Source organism: Plectropomus leopardus, chromosome 4 (genome assembly GCF_026936395.1).
Source record: "Plectropomus leopardus strain MGB_pleo_1.0 chromosome 4, ASM2693639v1, whole genome shotgun sequence".
NCBI classification, from domain to species: Eukaryota; Metazoa; Chordata; class Actinopteri; order Perciformes; family Serranidae; genus Plectropomus; species Plectropomus leopardus.
In genome coordinates this window covers 12,290,579-12,314,832 of record NC_142179.1, presented here as the reverse complement: position 1 = coordinate 12,314,832, position 24,254 = coordinate 12,290,579, and the positions used below count along the sequence as shown (strand labels likewise).

The 24,254-nt window shown below is 38.5% G+C and overlaps 2 protein-coding genes across 4 annotated transcripts; both read left to right on the top strand.

The window, feature by feature from the left end:
* The first annotated feature begins 954 nt into the window (after nucleotides 1-954).
* Nucleotides 955-18,861, top strand: rassf2b (Ras association domain family member 2b). 3 transcript variants are annotated; one of them, XM_042488429.2, is made up of 11 exons: nucleotides 955-1,205; nucleotides 7,008-7,053; nucleotides 10,154-10,227; nucleotides 10,886-10,961; nucleotides 11,851-12,002; nucleotides 13,745-13,860; nucleotides 14,441-14,577; nucleotides 14,762-14,915; nucleotides 15,051-15,172; nucleotides 15,376-15,473; nucleotides 16,115-18,861. In XM_042488429.2, exons 3-11 carry the CDS (start codon nucleotides 10,175-10,177, stop codon nucleotides 16,182-16,184), a joined length of 978 nt encoding a protein of 325 aa, XP_042344363.1. In that variant the 5' UTR covers nucleotides 955-1,205; nucleotides 7,008-7,053; nucleotides 10,154-10,174; the 3' UTR covers nucleotides 16,185-18,861. The 3 variants fall into 3 exon arrangements, with proteins under 3 accessions (XP_042344363.1, XP_087932697.1, XP_042344362.1); XM_042488428.2 differs by having other exon boundaries at nucleotides 956-1,195; XM_088076571.1 differs by lacking the exon at nucleotides 7,008-7,053 and having other exon boundaries at nucleotides 955-1,195.
* A 293-nt stretch (nucleotides 18,862-19,154) lies between these two features.
* sprn2 (shadow of prion protein 2) lies at nucleotides 19,155-24,148 on the top strand. Its single transcript, XM_042488827.2, has 2 exons — nucleotides 19,155-19,375; nucleotides 22,887-24,148. Exon 2 carries the CDS (start codon nucleotides 22,898-22,900, stop codon nucleotides 23,429-23,431), a length of 534 nt encoding a protein of 177 aa, XP_042344761.2. The 5' UTR covers nucleotides 19,155-19,375; nucleotides 22,887-22,897; the 3' UTR covers nucleotides 23,432-24,148.
* Nucleotides 24,149-24,254: the final 106 nt, after the last annotated feature.

Genomic DNA, 24,254 nt, shown 5'->3' with positions numbered 1-24,254 from the left:
AAAACACTATTTTAATATTAGTAGCCGTACATGTTTTCAATGTTGCTATCAAATTCCAAGCTGGAAGCCTAATATCAACTATTGTAAAGTTATGGATTAAAATTATAAGATTGTTGGGACAGCCTTATCATGCAAATAGAGATGGATTACACACCAGGTAAAGCAGAGACTGACACAATTCCCCCTGTCAGCTGGTTTCTAGTAATGCAGATTATCAGAATTTTCTTTGGAAATATGCACTACAAACCCACAATATCAACTAACTAACTGTGGCCTTGAGATAGGTGCCGCTTTTTACCAAACTGTGAGCTCCTCTCTTGAAAACTGGGGTCCCTAAATAGTTATAAGAAATGTATTGTTTTTGCTTATCTTAAACACAATGCACAAAGTGCGAATTAATGATATATTAAGGCTGCAAGGATTCTTTTCATTATCGATTCATTATTTTAAAAATCATAATGTAGTGAAAAACACCCATCACAATTCCCCTGGACCTGAAGTTATGTCCTTAATCAATTTATTTTGTCCAACCAATGGACGAAAGTAAAAACGTTAAATTTACCTTTATAAAAGATAAGATTTAGTAGCAATTCCCTTTTTTGTTTACTTTGGGGTTTTGTGTTGCTAATTTTCAGGCACTTTTCTTGCACTTTATTATTTTTTTTTTTTAACAAATTTCTAGCTAAATTCTGGGTCAATTCTTCTTAAATTGCTCGTTGCCTTCTTTTCATGTTTCTAAAAAGAAATTGAGCCAATTTTTCCAGGTTTCAGGGTGTTAAAGTAAATTTGGGTTTCCCCTGGATAATAATTGTTTGTTTCCTCAGCGGACAGCTGTTCTGCGCATGCTCAGCCCTCCTATTGTTTTCGTGTTTTCATTCATCTCCGTGCACGCAGCGCGAACAAAGGGACGTCAGGGTCGCGCTCTGATTGGCTCCCGGCCCCCCCGACGCTGCTGTGCCGCGAGCTCCGCCACAGCAGATGGACCCCTCGCGCTCTCCTCCTCCTCTCCGCCGCCGCCGCCGCCTGGATGCACGCGCCCCAGTGATTGTTTCCAACGGCAGGAGAGCGAGCGAGCTGACCGGGGAGGAGTTTACCGTTAACGGAGAGTTCAGCCGTTACAGCGGAGAAGAGGAGCGACAGGAGGAGGAAGGAGGTGGAAGAGGAGAACCGGAGAGCCTGCCGTCCACCGGGTCTGGTGAGCCGAGGTTTGATCTCCCAAAGTCGGCATGAATCAGACAGAAGCGCCGCTGTCGCTGAGTGATCGTGATGTTTGTGGGGTGATGTCGTGTAGTTTGATAGCGTGGTTGTTTGTACAAAAATAAGACTTAAAAATGTTTTGACAACATTTAATGCAAAAATTGCAAAGGTATTAATTTTATAAGAGCACAGGCGGCACATAAGTGGGTTAAAATCTGAATTTTAGGCGTGTGGTGTATTTAAATGGCACGCAGTGGTGATAGGCATGCTCCGTAGCACTTTACGTGATGGTTCACGCGAAATCTTGAGCAGAAAATGATCTAAATTCAGTATTTTTATCACATTTTCTCTTCAGCAGGGAGCGTGCATGCAGCTATGTGTTAGTAAAACAGGTTACATAACAATAGTTAAGATTCCTCTCGGCACACATGAGGCTGGCTAAGACAGACTGCCAAAAATGAATAGTGTTTTTGGCTTGTAATGCACACTCAGCTGCCAGCTCATCAAGCACACGTAGCAAAAAGTAATTCACTTTAACATTAGCAATAAATCCTACTTTCATGAATCTAGTGTTTTGTTTTTTGGTGTAACTGTTACAGAGATGTAGATTTAACTGTATGGTGGTTTCTGGTATTTTGTCCACCTGAATTGAGCTGGACAAAGTATCAAAACAATATAGATCACCAGCAGCCTCCAAAATTAACATAAAGTTTAATTAACTTTGTAAATCATAAACTGAACATGAATGGTAGGATTATTTGCAGGGCTGTTGTGAAAGGCTGCATCAGTTTTAAGTAGGTGGACCTGATAATGTAGTAACTGGGTGTACTGTCAATCTTCAATAAAATATCCAGAGAAAGAGTCCATGGTGGCGTCATAAAGGGGATCAGTTCATCCCCAAAATTAAAAAACACATTTTTATTAATACCTGCAGTGCTATTTATCATACAAGATTGTTTTGGTGTGATTTGCTGACTGTTGGAGATATTGCCCAAAGAGGTGTATCTTATATATAATGTACTTAGATGGTACTCAGCCTGTGATGCTTAACCCTTTATAAGTATTTAAGTATTTAAACCTTTGAACCTTGAGCAAATTGGTGAAATTTTATTCAAAAACACTGGAAAGGCAATGAGCACCTTGGCAAGAAATGTCTTGCAAATAGCAAGAAATTAGTAGATTTACAAAATTATTTTGAAATTATCTATAATTATATGGAATTTTCATAATTATATATTTAAAACTATTTTGCAGAATAATTATAATTTTAAGCAGGGTTTTTTGAGGTAATCTCCTTGTTTGTTTTTGGTTTCTTTGGAGGGTTTTGTTGCCAATTTCTTGTACTTTTGACAAATTTCTACCTAATTTCTTGGTCATTCCTTCTTTAGTTGCTCATTGCCTTCTTCCCATGTTTTTGAAAGAAATAAGACCAAGTTGCCCAGGTTGCAAAGGCTTAAAGCACAAATGATTTGAAAAACTGTGTATCTTTCCAGAAATATTGACCCATTTATTCAAGATAACCAGATCCACAGACCTTGTTGTGAGCAATTTCATTTAGGAGCTTTTTTTCTACCAAACTACGCTCACCGACCGTATCACTGTGAAGGACGTGTGAAGCTGCTGTTAGCTCACTGAGCTAGCTGACATTATAGCTCAGCCGAGGAGGACGCCATTGATGTTTAAATTTCACGGAAAGGTAAAAAGAAAATAATTCTTACATGAAACTACTCACAACATGGTCTGTGGATTATCTTAAGTAAGTAGGTCATGATTTCTGGAAAGCGACATTACTGTTTAGTTTTTCGAATGTAATGTCTCGACAGCTGCCATGTCCAACACTCTGTAACTCACACTAAGACAATCTAGACTGATGAGTAGCACACGTAAGACGAAAAATATGTATTTTGGATTTGGAGCTGAACTGTCCCTTTAAAATGTTTAGCTTTGTGCAACCAAAATGTCCAAAGATATTTACTTTACCATTTTAGAAGACTGCAAAAAACAGAAAGTATTCACGTTAAAAAGCTGAAATCAGGGCATTTTTTGGCCTGGAAAAATAACTGTAATGATTAATCAATCATCAAAGCAGTTGCAAATAGATTTTTTGTGGATTGACAAATCGTTGCAGCTCTGCAGTCAAAAATGGGCACAAATAGTTTCAGCTTGATCTGGAAAATCTGGCAGCCATATTTAGACTCTTGCAATGTTTTTTGACAACCCCAGAATGCCTGATATGAAGCAGGAGAGACGCACAGACGCACTATTTTTGGCTCGGTGTTGTGGGCTGGTTTCTGGAGCTCAGATGTTTTTGGTGTTGCTATGACAATGGTGACAATAGTGAAGCAGCGCTGTAGTAATGTGGAGGCTGGAGGGTTTGAAAGCGGACAGGAGGAGGTTTTGGGAGCCATTCATCGTCCATTTCAGCCAAAGACTTTGTAAGAGGAGGGTTCAGAAGCAACGGGGCAAGAGGGCAGAAAACAAGCGTGCATGTGTGTCAATGAAAGAGAGAAGGAGAGAGTGGAGGGGGGAGAGAAGTCAGGAAGTTGTGGTCATGAGTTTTAATAGCATGGCGGATGGCTTCTAGTCTTTCACAAGGGAATCACAAAGAAGACGGAGGAGAAGCTGGATGGGAAAAACAGTCCGACAGTAAAGAGGAAAGAATTCCCTAATCATAAGAATTGGACTTTGGTCGAAATAACTGAGCAGATGAAGACGAATGAGAAATAAAGACACAGAGAAAGAGGAGAAGATGCAGGCGGAGGATTGGCTGACGTTGAGATGAGACACAGGGGGATTCAGGGAGTCAATGAGGTCTACTTTTGAACAGAGAAATGCTCCCTGATCTGAAACAGGACTGGGTCAGCTGTGGGTCAGTCTGGCTGCATTTATATGCTGCTGTTGGCTTTAAAACAAAAAGCAGAGACCGTGGCTTTCTGCAGTTTAAATGTCAACACAGATCATTTCCGCCGAGACGAGCTCCTCTGGTTATAAGCTATCCCTTTTGACTGACAGTTCTCTTTTAATGCTTATTTTAGTGCTTGTGAATCGTACTTTGTCTCCTTTTTTGTCTCCATCTGCAATTTTGTGTTTTGTACTGCTGACTGTCTTGGCCAGGTCTCCCTTGAAAAAGAGTTTCTTAATCTCCATGGGACCAACCTGGTTAAATAAGGGTTAAATAAATAAATAAAATCCCTGGTTTGGAACTGTTTTGGTTAAAGGTAATTAAAACAGTTTCACAGGCTGTAATCTTGAGGAGACGCTGAACACAGTGTACAAAAATCAAGGTAGTAGTTTGTTTTTGTTGCTTCATGAAAGCTACATAAATTATAGTATTTAAGTATGCTTTGCTTAATTTAGAGGAATATAGTTTCTGCCATGGTAGAGCTGAAATTAAAAAAAAAACATTTTAATTTCAATACTGCAACAATGTTTTGAATTAATATTTCCCATCTAAATTAGGTTTGTAACATGGCCTTTGACAAAAACATAAGTTATGTGGTCATGATTTCCAGATATGTAGAAAAAAACCTTCTGACTCGACGGGACTGTAGCTATGACTGAGGACAAGGGCTGCAAGTGAAGATTGTTTTCCTTGTTGATTTTTTTTGTTGTTATGTTGGATCCATAAAATGGCAGGAAATGATGAAAAATGTCGATCATTGTCTCCCAAAGGCCAAGATGATGTCCTCAAATGTCTTGTTTTGTCCACAACCTAAAATGATCCAGTTAACTATCATAGAGGAGTAAAGAAACCTAAACACATTCACATTAAAGAGGCTGGAATCAGATTTCTTTTTTGTTCTTTTTCTTAAAACATTACTCAAACCGATTAATTAATGATCATATTAGTTGACTTTTGACTAGTCGATTGATTGATCAATCATTGCAGCTTAATCGAGGACACTGAGGTTATATCTTTAGTATTCGTTCTGGGTACTTGAGGATTTTAACAGCCTGCGTTCTTTAAGTCAGACATGGTATTTTCTGAGCTAATTCCATTATTTTTAGATTTCAGACCATTATTTGAGTCATACAGACTGCCAGAATTAACAAAAGGATTCAGTTTGTTTTCACTGAACAACAACAGCATGTAACCTTTGGTGCTGGAGAGAAATACAGAAAATAAATAGAACTGGTAACTGAATGAATAATCTAAATATTTTCTGGTATTTTATTTTTGGTATTTGAGAAAGAGGGGTTTCATTTTAAGTAACTTTACTCTTGACCTATAAAATTCTAGTATTGGACATCGATACTTTGTGTTGGCATCAAACGTCAGATTCATACACTTGTTTTCTTGTTCTTTTATCAGATTGTTCTTGATCATATTTTACTCATTTCAGACCTTAGGGCTGGGAGATATGTATTAAATCAAATATCACAGTATTTTTGACCAAATACCTCAACACTTAATACAATACAAAACTATTTGTGCTTTTTACAAAATATTATCACAATGTTGTTTTTGATAAACAATTATCCTTAATGAAGATATTATGACTAAATGTGTAAAGCTAGAACAGTCTGGAAAGTTCAGAAAATGACATCACATTACTGTTATGCAGCCTTTAAACCAGGAAAAGATAACACATACAATAATACATTATCTAAAATCTAAGACAGTATTTAGTGTCATATCACAATAGTGACATAATATGTATACTGTACATAATGCCAAGCCCTTATAATAGACACAAACTCTCTAATCTCATATCAAGACATCAGTGTTTCACTGAAATATCTCCCAGCTCTGTCACATGGTTTGAGAAAACACTGAGATCTTGAGCTGAAGGAAACCATTAAAACCCCATTTTGATAAAATCAAAAACACACATTCATCCAGCCTGAGCTGGTATGACGCTCCAGCAGCAGCTGAAAAGGTCAGCTGTCTGATCTGATCTTTATTTCCTGACATCAGGCACTGATCAATTTTGTTATCGGATGTTCATTTAGTTGACTTAAAGTTCACGTGGGTCGTTTGACACACAATTACATCACTGTTTTGGTTTGACAGCCGGCCACATGTCTGTCTCCGTCCACCGGCGTCACCCGCTAATGAGTCTATGAGTACGGCCGCCCTTGACCACGACCGCAGTATTAAAGGCTAATGATTTCTATTGTGTGGCTGAACAGTTGAGCTTTTGAGCGCTTGACAGAGCTAATATAGGTGCTGAAATATTGATAGACCTTGGCATGTGGGCTGGGCTGATTAGTGTTTAATATTTAATTTGTCTACAATAAGGGAACACATTTATTTCAGGGATTGACAGGGTCGGGTTATTTGACAGCGCTGTGTGTTTAAAGCTGCTACATTACTCCGCTCGTCAGTTTTTCAGTGTCTTTGTTTACAGTGTTTGGATGTGTGAGAGTTAAGATCTAAGGAAACTTTATTGGTCTTACAGTTTCTATACACGTGTGTGTGTGTGTGTGTGTCTGTGTGTGTCTGTGTGTGTGTGTGTGTCTGTGTGTGTGTGTGTGTGTGTGTGTGTGTGTCTGTGTGTGTCTGTGTGTGAAGTCTTTGTTTGCGTATACATGATAATTCATCAGTGCTGCTTGAATTGAGGAAGTTTCGGGACGTATCAGGGCGAGTGTCAGTTTCCTGTGTCACTGACTGAGCAAAGGAGGAAGTGATTTAACGGAAGGGGAGCACTTCCTTTAAACACCCCCACCTCTTCCTTGTCTGTTTGCTGTCACACTCACGAGAAAAGACGTTTGAAGCCGACACCTGAGTGACAAATCTGCTAATACCTGAGGATTCATACAGTCTGTCTGCCTTATAAACACTTCGCTCTCTTTCCCCACATCTGCAGCTCCCTCGTTCTGGTGACTCAACAACATCACACAGTCTTCACCACGGTGAGATCTCTTTTAGTCTTGTCACTGATATTTATACCACATATATTTGGCAGGTGTTTCTCTCTGACTTTTAGTATTAATACTTTGTTTATATGTTACAGAGGAACTGAGTGTGTTGTAAGAGAGTCATGAGAGCTGCGCTTAAGCTGTAACAGCAGTAATGTAACTTTTAAAGATAAAAGCAGAGTGGATGTTAACTGTGTTGAATTACACAAGTTTCAAAAGTTTGCTTATATATTTTAATACCATCAGAAATTAAAAGGAAACCAATGATAGCCTTGAACTGTAGGAAATATACACAAACAAGACGTAAAAGTCATAAGACTTAAAGGTCTACTCTACACTCAACACTAACAAGCTCACAGCAACGATGCTAACATGCTTATGTTTAGTTTAGCTGCAACTAAGGATTATTTCCATTGTCAATTAATCAATTATTGTTGATTAATCTGTTGATTATTTTCTTGATTAACTGAATAGTTTTTTTTGTCTATGAAATATCAGAAAATGGTGCCAGATGCCTATTAGTGTTTCTCAAAGCCCAATATGATGTCCTGGTTTCATGCACAACCCAAATATATTCCATTTAATGTCATGTAGGAGTAAAGAAACCCGAAAATAATCACATTTAAGAAGCTGGTATCAGAGAATTTAGACTTGTTTTTTCTTAGAAATGAGTCAAACTAATTGATCAGTTATTAAAGTAGTTGGTGATTTATTAAAGATTTGATACCCAATCAGTTCATTGTTGCAGCTCTGGTGTTTTGCAGGTTATTTTTAGCAGGGTCCCTATTTCAGTTTAGCCTGCTTTCATGCTGTTTGCTACTTAGCACTGAGCTCAAAGTACAGCGGAGGCTGATGGAAATGTCAGTATGTCAGCAGATATTGATATTATTGGACACATTTAAGGTTTGACCTGATAATGGTTTTAGATTGTCAGATATCAGACTAAATTTAACACATTGACTCTCCATCTGATGTTGCATGCGCTCTTAGTGATTTCGGTGCAGAAGAGGGATTATTTTCCCTTTGCAGTCATCAGAGATGATGCATCTGCCTAAATCTAGAGTCATTTTAAGTCCACACTCATCCGTAGCCATGCCAAAATACTTCTTGTTTTGCTGGAGTTTAAGGAGTGAAGTTAAAAGTACAGCGGAGGCTGATGGAAATGTCAGTATGTCAGCAGATATTGATATTATTGGACACATTTAAGGTTTGACCTGATAATGGTTTTAGATTGTCGGTTGGGCGATATTTAGAAGACACGTCGATTTAAAACAGCCTTGATAGCAGCATCTATCTTGTCTATTGCAGTCGCCATTGTTGTTATTACTCCTCATTGGTTCCAGCGCTCAGCTTGACAACAGCTTTACAACAGCTTTACAATGGCGTCAGTCCAGCTCATGGTGCTGATTCACTAATCAAGTTCCCCCACAGTGCTCAGTAGTCATTTTTTATTTCAACCAAAAAATCTGCTATTAATGTGATGATACCAGATGAATCAGTGACCTCAGTGGAGTCGCTGTGTTTAAAGGTCTGGACCCAGGCAAAGTGCGAGAGGAAAAGTCAGGGGATTACTGATTAGAGGAACCATGAATTTCATATTTTATGTTATATTAATACTATTAATCTTTATTCCAAGTGCTTTTGTTGCTGTGCTGACCAGATCTGTTGTCCATTTCATTTTAGTATGCAGTTGACCTTCTGTTTACATGTGACTAACAAAGTAAAACTGAACTGAAACTGACCCGAATGTCTCAACAAAATGTGTCAATACGTCCAGTAACTGTTGAGACATTAGACCGGGTAAGTGAAACCTTTTAGGAAAAATAATTAGGATTCATCTTCTCGACACTAAGATTATCTGCAAACAATCACACAACATGAATGTTTGTACCAGAGTTCATGGTAATCCATTTGATGAATTATAAGATATTTCAGTCTGGACCAAAGTGATGGACAGATATGGCATTTCTATCCATACAGTGTTGGTAAAAAATCTAAAACTGCAAAGCCTACATTCAAAAATGTGAGTTATTTGTAGTTTAGGAGCTAAACTTGCAAACATAACCTTTAAAAAACTCTTTGTGTGTGAAAGCAGGAAACAAAGCAAAAAGGAAAAAAGGTTTTCAGGTCTCTCCGTAAATATTTATATCTATTATGTCTATTTTTTTTAACAAAATGTTTATTCAAAGTTGAATAATACATTGATATTTTAAGAAAATAGAAAGAATAAGAAAAAAAAGAACTAGTCACAGTTTGGCAAACAGACATACAAATTATAAATCGTGGCAATATGTGCTTCCACATAGGAGTTTCAAGAAAATAAATTGGTACAATAACATAAAAATAAAAATACACGAAACCAGTTCAGCACCTTATCACTTTTTTATCACTTCAACCTAAAATACGTAATTACAGGAGCCCATTAAATCAATTCTTTCATTTTTGTAACAGAAAGACTGCACATACTGTGTGTATAGACACAGATATGACAGATAAATGCGTATGATAGCTTACTCACAAATGAATGTTTGAGCAGCTGAAATGATTAGGCTGTGCGGGGGGCACATGTGTCTTCCACCTGTTCGTCTCCTTCCGGAGGCTTCTGTCCTGCATCCTCTGCTGATACACAAAGACAAATACACACAAACGGCAAAGGGGGAAGGAAATCTCTACGGGCCGATGGCTGAGTGCCATTTCAAACAGCTGCATGTGCGCAGAGACACAAAGACATGAGGGGAGAATGAAAGGGTGACAGCAAAGAAAAGATATATTGTAGGCAAGAGGAGGAGGGAGAGTGGAGAGCAGCTGTCTCACTCCATCACACACACCGAATGTTTCGTCCAGTGTTGGTTTAACCGTAAACTACGAGTTGATCTGTCTCTTGAAGGAAATACATTGACAGGAAACTAGATATGATCTGTTTACTGTGTGAAGCTTTACCTCCTCCTCCTCCTCCTCCTCCTCCTCCTCCTCCTCCTGCGATCACTCTCCTCCTCTCCAGGCTTGTTGTGTCTTACTGCTGGTCATGAGGAGTCATGAGACTGAATCAGATAAATGAAAATATTAACTCTCTGTGTTGCTTCTTTGTCCTCAGCTCCTCTCATGCTGACTGAGAATGGATGATATACAGGACGGGGTTCAGATTGGAGAGAACAAGTTCATCAGGAAGTAAGTATTAAACACCTCCCTGTCTCTCACACACACACACACACACACACACACACACACACACACACCTGCATTTGCCTGACCATTTTCCAATTACACATACATTTATTGATAGATTAAGTATCTAGTATGTAAAAGCTTTACTTGCAGAGATAGTTCAGATAATGGATGCATGATATCAGATTTTTGCCAGTATGTTGATTTATAACAACTAATTTGGGCAACAACCACCTAATTTTAGTGTTCATCAAGTCTTTCCTGTAGTAGAAATAACATCATGTTATGCATAATTATTATGCATTGTGACAGCCCACCTGCAGATGGAGACGTAAATACAATGCTTTTTAATATACGTAATATTCATTTATTGTGCACAATAAGAAAAATACTTCAACTTACGGTTGGTGTTTTGTACATGTTCAAATACAGTATATATATCGGTTTGTGATATCGCCAGAATGAATTAAGATTCAAATGCTGGACAGCTGGAAATCAATGCAACCACTTCTGACGCTTTGTAAAAATGTGTTGTGACGTATACATGATAAATATACAGCACATAGTGTATATCAACAGTGGTTGGCTAAAAAAATGAAATCAGCAGTATGCTTCTTTAAAAAGCTTTTCTTACTCAGTGATTCAACATCTCTGTCTCCAGGGCAACTGTCCTCTCACATCTGAAGACTTACAACCTTTACTATGAAGGACAAAATCTACAGCTCCGACACAGAGAGGTGGGTTTTTACAGCTCAGTGTGTGTATGTGTTTACTTCTATTTTAATGTTTTTCTTCCTTTTTAGCAGAAGCTGAATCTCTCCACTGTCTGTCTGTCTGTCTGTCTGACTGTCTGACTGTCTGTCTGACTGTCCCCCTGTCTGTCTGTCTGTCTGTCTGTCTGTCTGTCTGTCTGACTGTCCCCCTGTCTGTCTGTCTGTCTGTCTGTCTGTCTGTCTGTCTGTCTGTCTTACTGTCCCCCTGTCTGTCTGTCTGTCTGTCTGTATGTCTGTCTGTCTGACTGTCCCCCTGTCCCCCTGTCTGTCTGTCTGTCTGTCTGTCTGTCTGTCTGTCTGACTGTCCCCCTGTCTGTCTGTCTGTCTGTCTGTCTGTCTGACTGTCCCCCTGTCTGTCTGTCTGTCTGTCTGTCTGTCTGTCTGTCTGTCTGTCTGTCTGTCTGTCTGTCTGTCTGACTGTCCCCCTGTCTGTCTGTCTGTCTGTCTGTCTGTATGTCTGTCTGTCTGACTGTCCCCCTGTCCCCCTGTCTGTCTGTCTGACTGTCCCCCTGTCTGTCTGTCTGTCTGTCTGTCTGACTGTCCCCCTGTCTGTCTGTCTGTCTGTCTGTCTGACTGTCCCCCTGTCTGTCTGTCTGTCTGTCTGTCTGTCTGTCTGTCTGTCTGTCTGTCTGTCTGTCTGTCTGTCTGACTGTCCCCCTGTCTGTCGCCCTTTTCTGTCAGTCATTTGTAATTTAATATACTCTCTCCATTATACTCTGTATCCCAAAGGGGTAATAAGGGTCCATTGTATGTGTTTATACATGTGCGTGTGTGTGTGCGTGCATGCGTGTGTGCGTGTGTGTGTGCGCGTGTGTGTGTGCGTGCATTGACCAAAGCTGCTCTCTCCTAACAGGAAGAGGGGGAGCTGATCATCGAGGGCTTGCTCAATATCTTTTGGGGTCTGCGCCGACCAATCAGGCTTCAGATGCAGGATGACCACGAGCGAATCAGACCGCCCCCCTCCTCTACATCCTGGCACTCAGGCTGCAATCTGGACAGTCAAGGGTAAGAGGTCTACACAGATCCAGTTACACCTCTGCTGACCGGAAATTGTGATACACAGCGGGGGGGGAGGGGGTATAGATTATGTCTAGTTTGTCTGGTGAAAAACTGAAGTTAAGTCAAGTAATTGATTTCCACAGTTTGATAAATCCTTTCGGCAGAGGAAAGGGACCCTTCTAGCCCACATGTCTGGCACAGTTTTGGATTTTGCTCCAAGCTACCAAAGATGAATTTGTATCAATAGGCTTGAAGCCCCATTTTCAGCTCTGTAATCCCATTCATCAGAAGAAGCTATTCTTGTTCCAGGGATAACAAAGCTCACGGGCATGCAGCTGATGTTAAGGACAAAATACAGCCCTTTCTACACATACACAGATACTTTTACAAACAAATATTTCTCTCCTCTGTTTTTATGAAAAATTCTGTCCATACAACCTTTGTTTTACAAAACATCAACCGCTGAGGTGGACCAAATAACACTGTGTGCAGCAGAGCTTCTGTTTATCTGCGAAGTGCTGCAGAAATACTTTGTTTAAGTGTAAAGTAATCATTACATCAAGCAGAGACAACAAAACTGAATTGAGGAGATGACGTCATTGTTTCCAAATGCTCCGCTTTGCACATCCACAAGGATATAACGTAACTTGATTTTTGAAAAAATTTGCAGCCTACGCTGAGTTCACACTGGGCACGTTAATCGTGTAGCCGGCCATCAGCAGGTGCCTGTGTGTGCTCGTCTGTCTGTTTGTGTCCACTCGTCTCTGTTTAGATACAACTGACAAATATGTGGAAGTGTGTTAGCTTCCGTGTCGGTACTTCAACGTGCCAACAGACATCTACTGTAGATAATCGTGAGCCTGCAGTGGAGCTTGGAGCTGCGGTGTGTCCAGTGTGAACAGTTTCATCTCTTAACACAGGTGCCAAAAAGAAGCGTGCAGCGCTTTGTGGAAAACCACTGTGCTTTGCTGCACTTCTGCATCCAGTGTGAACATGCTGTTAAGAAGCATTTAAATATCATTTGCATGTGGAGAAGAAGCCAAAACGTAGTAGAAAGCAATTAAAGCAACAGAAATATCTGTATACATGTAGACAGAGCCTGATTTACAGAAAATAGACAAAATAACTTAAGCCCTTTTACTTTTAGTAACAACATCAACTTTAACACCACAGCTGCTGTAAAGTTGCTTTTTAGGTGGGAGGATGCCAGTCAGCAGCAACATACGAGATCTGGTTTTAGGTTCTGGTTCTGATAATGCAAGTTTTATAAAGTTACATACAGACAACTTATCAGACAAGGCCAAATACTCCACACACACACTGCCGGTATATCAGTCCAAAAATATAGCAAAGTTACTTTAAATACGAAAGGAAATACTGTTACAGAACACAAACTACACCAACAAAGAGGAACAGCTATCACAAGCTGAAACTAATCAGATGGGATGTGACGTGCGCACAGTGTGTGGTTTATTAGTGGTTAATGAAATGCTGCTGCTTGGCAGGAAATCTAATAATAACAACCAACTTTGTATCAGTGTTTGCTGTGGTGATGTTGTTACTCCAAAGTTAAAGTCTTACAGTGTTTACATTCTGACTTACTGCACTATTCTGTACTCTAACTCCCCTAACTTAAATGTTAAATGTTTTTATCTATATTCAATGTAATTATATGTAAAATAAAACATAGTTTGTATCCTAACAGTTTTTTTCTGTGTTGTACTCTCTTGTTTTTTTGTTTTTTGAAGTTCCCCAAACAGCACAGATGGTCAACAGACGACAGCACAGAGCCCGCCCACAGTGGAAGTGACGCCGCCCGACAGCAAACCAGAGAACAACGGTGTGAAGGAGGAACAGACAGAAGGTGAGTGGTTTTACTGGTAATATAGTGAATATCAGTCATCAGGATCCAGTGAGCAACAGTATACATTAACCTTCCCAAAACAACAAAATTATTAAATAATACTTTTCTCTTTTTTTTATTTGTGTTGACTCATCAGTTCTAGAGACAAAAAAAGAAACATTGCATTAGGTCTTTAAGATCAAACGAACTTAGCTTTAAAAAAAACTCCATGGACCAAATCTCTAATTAACCCTCAGCAGCTTTATATAAACCCTCCATCACTGCTGGTGGAAACCTCTCATCTCCAGCATGGCAACTTTGCATGAGGAGGGAATTAAAGCTTTATTTTTAGTTTTAATAGAGTTGTTTAGAGGTTTTTCAGGCTTTAAAAGAGGGTGCATATGACAATGGTAATGTATACAGAAATACTTTTTTTATTTCCAGTTGTGTACAGGTGACGTTTACTGTCACCTGTGGTAATACTTTTATTGGAGTAAAAGATTTGAGTTCTTCTGCCACTGCTTCATTAAATAATAAAACGTGTCTTTTCATGTTAAAAACCCTGAAAAATAACTGATAATCATGATTGTTGATCGGACAGAGGACAGCTCTGCTCAGCTCCTCAGGACAAAGAGCGACGCCGGCGTCTTAAGACGGGGTCAGCGACGGTCGCCAAGCGACCAGAGGAAGATTCGACGCAATCGCTTCTCCATCAACGGACACTTTTACAACCATAAGGTGATGCAAATGGCTCCCTAGAAAGTCTGAAAAATTGATAAAAAAAATTATGTGCACTTAATGTTTTACTTTTGCTGGATTTGTTAGTGATTCTGGCTGCAAATCTGTACGCAAATACGCACACACCATTATAAAAAAGGTACAGAGGAAACTAAATGAATGTTTTGATGTTTTTTTTCCTCAGACAGCAGTGTTTACTCCTGCCTTGGGCTCAGTGACTAATGTTCGGATCAACAGCTGCATGACGACACCTCAGGTGCTCCGTGTTCTCCTCAACAAGTTTAAAATTGAAAACAGCCCGGATGATTTTGCGCTCTACCTTGTCCATGCAAGCGGAGGTGAGTTTGAATTATTCAGTTTCTTTCTTGTTTATCAAGAGAAGTAATTCTTAATCACAGAGGCATTTGTACTGAATCTATTATTTGTTATCTCGTTCGTTAACTGACACCTTATCTGATGTTCTGATGTTTCAGAGCGAGTGAAACTGAAGCGAAGTGACTATCCTCTGCTGCTGAGAGTGATGCAGGGCCCATGTGAGCAGGTCTGCAAGGTTTTCCTCATGGAGGAAGATCTGGGAGAAGAAGTCACATATGATGTAAATCACCATATTCATTATAACTTCTTTAAAGTGGACAAATGATTTGACACAGAGATACAGAGATATGAACATGTCATACTCATTTATTGTGACAGCATTTAGCCAAAAAATCCTCTCCCATGTGTATCCCGTATCCATTCCTGCTACGATTATCTCTCTTATTTGTGCTTTTTCGTTGTATTTCTCCTCCCTTCCACCAGGTGGCGCAGTATATCAAGTTCGAAATGCCCGTCCTGCAGAGTTTCATCACCAAACTGAAGGAGGAGGAGGACAGAGAGGTGCAGAAACTCAGGAAAAGGTACAAAAAAGTACTGAATATAATCGACGGACATCTCACAGTCATGAAATGCCTCAATAAGTTATGAAACTATAAAAACACTTTTTGTTTTTAGGTTTAAAAAATCTTTGCATATACATTGTTTTGGCTATTTAAAAACAGTTTAAAGTTTAAAACATGTCTGAGGTTACATGAAATATATTCCTTGTATTCCTAATTCATGTTTACATAATTCACATTTCAAACTGGATGACATCTATATGAGCTTTGGTTTTATATCCCAAATAAAGGGGCGTGGCCTTGGCGTTTTGTGAAATATTAATATGCGCTGGTCTGATCTATTGGCTGTGCAGCTAGTTGGTGGCAGGACAGTTTACCTCAGCTTATGCCTGTTTAAAGACGTATGGCTAAAACACAGCCCTATTTTAAAATACTTACATAAAGTCATTGAAACTAAGTCAAATATTATGTAAAAGTTTGAAAAGTTCATCGATCATGAAATGTGTGGAAACCCTAAACCAACTTCTTTTGTCTTTCTTCTGTTTTTTGGCCTATAATGGCCACAGTCGTCAAAAAGCTCATCAGCTGAGTGCAATCAATAACAAATGTATCTTCTCACACACATTCGGTCTTTCTCTGTATTTGTCTGCTTGTTCTGGCAGGTATACGTACCTGCGGTGTGTAATAGAGAAGCAGCTCAGATGTCTTCCAGAAGGAGCGACGTGTATGTGATCCGCTCATCAAATGTCAAAAGCACCACATCGCCCGCCCTGCTGTGACCGAGAGAGCGACCACGAATCAGCTGACAGCACCCCTAATGTACGTGTTTCAGCGATTATCCTGCTCCGCCTGAATCCCTGCCTCTGCATGGAGTCTTTAGTCAAATCATCCAATCAATCAACCTACAGACCAAACTTAAAACATGCGATGTTGTGTGCATGTGAAGTGGAAACATTCAGCAATAGTCTTCAGACACAATCACTTTTTGTCTTCACCATCACAAACAGTCCATACTGAAAGACATTCCTCTACTCATGAGTAGTTTTAACATTTTTGCAGTGTAGTGTTTTGCAGAATGAGCCTAAAATGAGACGTCCTGTCTTGTGTTTACCCGTCAGATTACAAGCTGATACCCAAAATCGATTTAAAGCACAAACATCAAAGAATATGGTCTTAATAAAGTGCCTGCTGAAAGGTTTCTCCAAGCACAAAGACACAAACTTTGATCATATGATTTTCTGTAGAACAATTTTGAAAATTCACCTAGAAAGTACATCAGACCACAGAGTTTCTGTTGGTGTGAAACCGACCAAACCCCCGAGAAAACAGTCATTCCCCCAAAAGCTGCGTGCCTTTGATCCTCAATGTTTAAGAATTTCTTAAATTCTAATTTGAAGGAAAATAATTGACCATTTTTATTTTATCTCAGAAGTTCACTGCGGGATTATTGACGGTGGTGTGAACAGATAATCTGTTTATGCTGTGACCATCGGTCTGTTGGTGGTCCGGTGGAGACAGCTGTCTGTTGTTTTGCAGCAGGCGTTCAAACTGAATGTTCAAGACATTTTATGATTGAAGTTAAAGGACTAGTTTGATGTTGTGGGAAACTTTTTTAGCAGAGTCAGATGTTTGTATAATTTTCAGTCGACGGCTGTTGAGTTAAACAGAGACAAAGAAAACAGCGAGCTCGGCTGTGTCCGAAGGTAACAAGCTGCACCTCTACTGCTCACTTTGAACTATGTGATATCAAATTTGTTTTAATTTGTACAACAAACAACGTCAATATTATAAGTCATGGTTTTAAAGGAGTTGAAATGATGATTTTTTTTTCTTGGTCGGGACGTATTTGAGCACATAGCCCCTGTAAAAGCTCAGAGACACCAAACAGACATCAGATCTAGCAGTAACAAAGGCCGGCTTTTGTCTTGCCTCTTCGGCTAAAAAGTTGCACTTAAACACGACGCAAAGACTACAGCCAACAGCCGACTAGCACATATGTTCTGCTCTGTGTGAGTGGAAATAACTCACGTCAGCAGGCCGCGGTCGTCTGTGTTCATCATTACCGACATGAAAGACAAGAAGACTGACGGGACAGATTCAAGACAAGTTAGCACGTTAAAGACACAGCCATATGTTGAAAGAACAATTATATTTACTGCGCGTTAGTAAACAATAGCACAAACAAACTCATTCTGCTTAAATGCTCGATGGCTAAAACAAAATCTTAAATGACTCGATTGTTTTGATCTCTCTGATCCCTCTTGGCTGAGTCAGAGGCATTTACTCGCTGACAGGCTTTGCTGCCACGCGGCACGCAGTGTTGGCCGAAAGAAAGCTGTTAAGGGCGAACTAGTGACAACAGTGCAGGACACACTGCAAAAATCAGGGCAGCAGATGCTCACATCTTACACTGACTAATGTCCAACTATGAGCTTGGTGCGTCGCGGCGCTAGCGATTTGTCATTATTACACTTTGATTTTTGTCAGACTAAACAAACAATAAATAATGTAATTAATAAGCTTTAAAAATATCTGTAGGCAGATTTTGTTACCTTTGGAAACAGTCAGGGAAGCTGTTTCCTGTTCTTGCCTTTGAATTGAGCTCAGCTAACCGGCTGGTTGTTGTAGCTTCACGGAGAGTGCTGCCAACCTTTTTATAAAACTGCAAGAAATCCAAGAAGATTCTTTCCCAAAACTGTTCCTTAAAAAGAAAAGACTCCTGAAACATTACTTTTAGGTTTTCTTTTGGGTGTATTGTCCTCATTTGCTTTCCTGCCTTATGTTAGATGACGAGAGGATGTCCTGTTGAGATTTTAAAGTTAAATATTTGACAGATGAACAGTTTTCAACATAATTTTCCCAGATGGACATTTGGACTGACTGCAAACATGAGAGAATATTCACGGATGGACTTTTTTTTTTTTTTTTACATCCAACCAAGAGCGACCCGCGTGGATCCCACAAGACTGTGAATAATGTCCATCATCTTTGTCGGAAGAACGCTGTAGATGTATGAATGATCATTTTAAAGTAGCACAGTTAGCCTCCACATGTACAGCGCTTTGCTTCTGTCTGCCCGTCCGTTCAATATCTCTGACACCGCTGTGGAAAACCTCGCCGTACAAAGTTTCATCCGGAGTGTGTGTGTGTGTGTGTGTGTGTGTGTGTGTGTGTGTGTGTGTGTGTGTGTGTGTGTGTGTGTGTGTGTGTGTGTGTGTGTGTGTGTGTGTGTGTGACTCTGAGAGTGTGCATGTTATATTTTTAGTGGCTCTTAAGACTTGCCTGCTTTTGTATTGTGTCTTTTACAAAATAATGATCTTTGAGATGTTAAGAACTCGAGCCACTACTTGGATAATGTAGTTTTTTTTCGTACCATGCTTGTTATTTAACAAAAAAGTTATCTCAAAAAGATGAATATACATGTACATATATATATATATATATATATATATATATATATATATATATATATATATATATATATATATATATATATATATATATATATATATAATCTCCTTCAGTGTGGTTCAGGTCAGTGGGTAAAAAGTCCCACATGTTACGTAATAATGTTTAAATCTGGTAACAGAGGAGCTATAACATAAGTCGAAGCTTCGGGAGAGTTCGTTAAGTGCTCTGGTTAAATAATTGTGACAAAATTAGACACACAAATGCACACCCACACACACACACACAGGTATTTATGTGTGATGTCAGTGTTGCAGCAGCTTACTGCAGCCAATGAGCAGGTGTGAGACGCAGTGAGCCACTCCACCTGATAGAGATTGTCTGGAGGATAACAGGCCGGCCCCGAAACATACTTCTTACTGTCAGAGGAGTCTGAGCTGCAAACAAACGCTGCGTGTTTTTCACTGTCAGGAGAGGAACGTCATCTGTTTCCACCGAAAACAGCAACTCAACAGGTGAGACTTTTTTTATTCTTATTGCTTCTTATTTAATATAATCTGGTGTGAAGATTTTACTGTCGACTTCAGCAGGTTTGAAAAATGTTTTCAGTGCTGAGTACATTTACTCAATGACAACAGTAAAGCACAATTTTGTCATACATTGTCATACATACTACATCTCAACAGGAAATATTGCACTTCTAAAAAGATGTATTTCTTTTAATTGACAAAATGAACATGTACTAAACATCAGATAACAGCACATGTAGAAAAACCCTGAATGATATCAGTGTGTATTTAGAGCATAATTGCAGATGTGAACGCTGGATGTTGAAAAGACGACACTGCACTGCTTTAAATGTTGAATACCAGTAATGTATGAATGATGTGGAAGATTTTAAGCTTTTGGTAGCTAATGTTACACTATACTGCTGGCTTTAATGTGTAAGATTAAGGTAAAGTAAGAGGAAATGTACAACACATAAGGCAAAGGACAAAAGCACAGCAGAAAAACAACATAATTTAGAGCTTAAATGTCAAAGAACAAACAACAAAAACAGACAAATAAACAGACAAAAAAATTAAAACATTTTAAAAAAGATAAACAGCTTTTTTGTTTTCTAATACTCAATACCTCAATTCCAGGAGCAAAGGAAAAAAAAGGAAGTAACTATCCCCCCCTTCCCTCCCCTATTTTGTGAATGAATTTCTTTTGCAGTTTTAGCTGTTTTCTGCTGCACAAACTAGAGTCAATATCTAGAAACCACATAATGATAATGATGGTAATAATAATAATAATAATCTTTTTTTATAAAGCGCTTTTCAAAACAAAGTTACAAAGTGCTTTATGTGGTAGGCAAATAAACAAAGTTGATTGAGAAATACAAAAACAAAAGACAACAATACCTAATGACAATATAAGATAATAACAATAATAATAATCAGATAAGACAAATAAAAAATAAGCAGTTTGCTAAAATCAATAAAAGGCTTTTTAAAACAGATTAAGTGATTTAAAATGTGACAATGATTCGCCGATAAACACATCAGAGTGCTCCAGATTCATAATGAAATGTTTTTATCTTCTTTGAGAGTCAGTGCTCCTCTAATCTGAGAGTCACTGGATTATTCTCAAACTAAGTGACCCGGTTTAATTATAGCTCAACTCATCTTTTAAGAGGACACAGATTAGACCTCGTACTGTTTGTTGACGGCAGAGGAAATGATGTCCTGCTGTGGAAGAAGAATCCAAACTATTTACTTAAGAACCACACTCTAAAAAAAAATCCACCACAAATTAAAGTCCTGCATTAAAAATTAATTTGCATTAAAATCTACTCAGAGTATAAAAAGTAAATGCATTCATGGTGATGCAGAATAGCTGCTGTCAGTTACACTGTTACAGTATTGGACTCTTATTATTGATGTATTAATATGTCCGTGGCTCTTTGGTGTCAGAGCAGGTCAAAATGGAGCCAACTGAAGTGCTTCATATACTTTTGAGTACTTTGAAATAATGAAAGGCATATTTTACACGTTTACATATTTGTACCGCTGGCTGAAAAGTAGCTTGAGGATATATCTGTTAAATTAATGTAGTGTTTTTAAGAATAAAGTCGCATGAAATGAAACCACTCAAGTTAAGTACCAGTACCTCAAAATTATACTTAAATACAGTACTTTATTTTGGTACAGTCACTTTGATGTAAAGCATAGAATATTAGAAAAGAAGAAATAAGTTGTAAGTAGGGAGTATATAAAAATATAAAAAATAAAATGTGTGCAATATGCTACAATGTAACATATTTTAAAATATAAATATTATAAAATATAATGAAATAGTGGAATATGTATTATTTATTGAATGTAAAAAATATTTTAAAAATATGTCCCTTATACTGCAATGCAATGTTTTAACTCATATGTAAAGTATAATAATAATAATATGTAAATATAAAATATGTGTATGATGCCACAATGTATAACACAATATAAACAAGTGGGAATAAGAATATATAAAATATACAACATATGGTAAATATACAGGAACGGGAAGAATATTCCACGGTTGAATAATTGGACCAATTATGGTACAGTTAAGACAGTGCTATTAATATGTTATATTTTTAAAGGATATTTATAATTTATAGGCCTACTTATACTGTAAATTGTAAGTGTCTTGTATTGTATACATATGGCTGCCAGAGTTATGCATAAATGTTTTTTCTTAAGTAGTCTAAGGTATTGTGATACACAAAATATTAATTTATTTAATGCTGACAAACAGCCGTCATTTGGTGCCCTGATCATTAACGCAGCAGGTCTTGTTCACAGATCCAGATTAAATTTCTTTCAGTAGATCTTAAAGGGCGTTAGAGATTATGGAAGCTATCTGATCCCAGGTCAGCTGCAGCGTTAACTGGTGTCGCAGTGACGCTGCTTGTGTAAGATGTGTTTTCTCAAAGCTGGATTAAGAGACATGATCTGTCTGCTCCTAATTTATCAGCCACGTAAAAATAACAGGCAGCAGGACTTTAGCTGACATGAGAACATCTCATCAGTCTGTTAAACCAGGTACACTCACTCAAGATTTTATGCAACACTTAAAAAGAAAAATAGAAAAATAGCTCCAACTCAACCACATATAACATTTCAAATGCTGCATATTATTATATAATATTATATACATAATATTATATTGTATTGTATTATATTATATTAAAATAATAATGTTGCACTCTTAAATTGGCAATTTTGCATAAATAATACTTTTACGTTTGATTCCTTAAATATAATTTTCTAACAATACTTTTTTCTTTTGAAATTTTGAACGCAGGACTTAGTAGTTTACTTACTAGTAAAGTTAAATAGTATTTAAAAAGTTTACAAGGACAAATGTCTGGAGTCACTGTGTATTAATGTTGACGTACACAATAGTTGTTATTTATCTTCACCATTTTGTGGTGATTTATTATTATTATCATTATTATTGTTATTATTATTTGCTTTTATTTATTAAAAATAAATAAACAAATTAAAATATCAATTGTAATAGTATTGTTGCAATAAAAAATCTGAAATGTTAGGTAGTATTTAAAAGGTTAAATGTCTACAGAATGGCCTTTATAAGCATCTTTATGTGTATTTTTATGTATATTTCTGTATTTGTTTTTATTTTTTAAATAACCATTTTACAGTTGTTATTGTTTTCTACCTTCTGCATCTATTTTAATGCTGCTTGTATCTTGTAATTCTCTTCATTTACAAACTGTGGGAGACTCTCAGTGCTTAAGCATGAAAAGTGCTTATTACTCATAACATACAGCACTGATGTACTTTAGTATTGCTACATTTATTAAAGCGCTTTTGTTACTTTTATTAAAATAAAAGATATAAATACTTCCTCCATCACTGCCAAGATCTGAACAGCCCAGAACCAGCTGAGGATGTTGGTGCATAAAACTTAAACAAATAAAAAAGTAGCAAATTCTTTCCTCCTAATATCTTTATGTATCTTATTTTACAGGATCAGAAATCATGTCTGGCCTGCAGAAGCTCCCCCTCACAGCCTTCCTCTGCCTGCTGCTCCTCGCCACACTTCTGCCCAGCTCTGAGGCCCGGCGTGGCGGTGGTGGCCGCGGTTTTGGAGGTGGTGGTTTTGGCCGAGGTGGAGGTTACAGCCGCGGCGGGGGCTACAGACCGGCCCAGAGCAGCGGCCCCAGTGCGGGGAAAGTAGCCGGGGCAGCTGCAGCGGGTGCCATAGGCGGAGCAATGCTAGGGTCTGCCCTGAGCCGCCCTGGGTACGGTGGAGGATATGGAGGCTATGGTGGAGGCTATGGAGGGTACGGAGGAGGGTACGGAGGAGGGTACGGAGGATATGGAGGGGGCTACGGCTACCCACGATTTGGAGGTGGAGGTGGCTTTGGCCCCAGGTCCGGCTACGAGCCAGAGGGCTCTGGAGATATGGAGTACTACACCGGAGCATCCAGCGGTCCCATCTACAACAGCATCATCGTGGTCATCGGCTCCCTGATGTCCCTGCTAATGGGCCACCTGGTGGCAGTCATGTAGAGCTGGAGGCCGAGCCGCCATCCCAAAAACCACACATGGGACCAAACAAACCCTGAATAAAAACAGAAAGCGGTACTATCTCCGGTTTAAAGTCTAATATGATCCTTGAATACTGAAAAGCTGCTGCCAATTTGTTTACACTTCAGTGACCCTCCATGAGGACAGGAGGAGGAATTTGACCCCTTTGACCTCTACAGCACCTCAGTGTGACGTACTTCAATCTGCACATCTTCTGATGAACAAACCACTTCCTGTAGAAATATGTCAGAGATAGTTTGACTAAAATGTTTTCCTCGCTCCCATTTCTCCCATTTAAAGTCTTTTTTTATACATTTTAAGATTGTTTTTGATCAAGTATGATTTCTCCTTACAGAATCTGTGAAGATTCATTAGGAGTAGACTGGACGTAGGTGACGTCTACCTCAACAAGTCATGTGAGGACCAAAGTTTAAGAGCAGCTACTTCATAAGATAATGCCATTTCCTAGTATACTTCATTTTCAGTTCAATATTTTAGACAGTTTTTTCAATCTGTTTCATATTCTGTTTGCTGTGCATATTTAAGTGAGTATTAAAATGTTTACGCCTGTAAATGTACTATACTTTACCTAATCAAGCACGTTTTATGCCATTTTGTAGACTTTTATGTTTAAAAAAAACCAACATTTGCTTTCATGTTTAATATTGTTATATTAATAAAAAAAGAATCTAGAACAAACATTTGTGTTGAGTTTTATTGTTTACAGAAATGAGAGACCGTGACGCGTTGATTGATGGATTGCATTTCAGGAAAACTGTTGTTGTCAATATAAATATAAATAAAA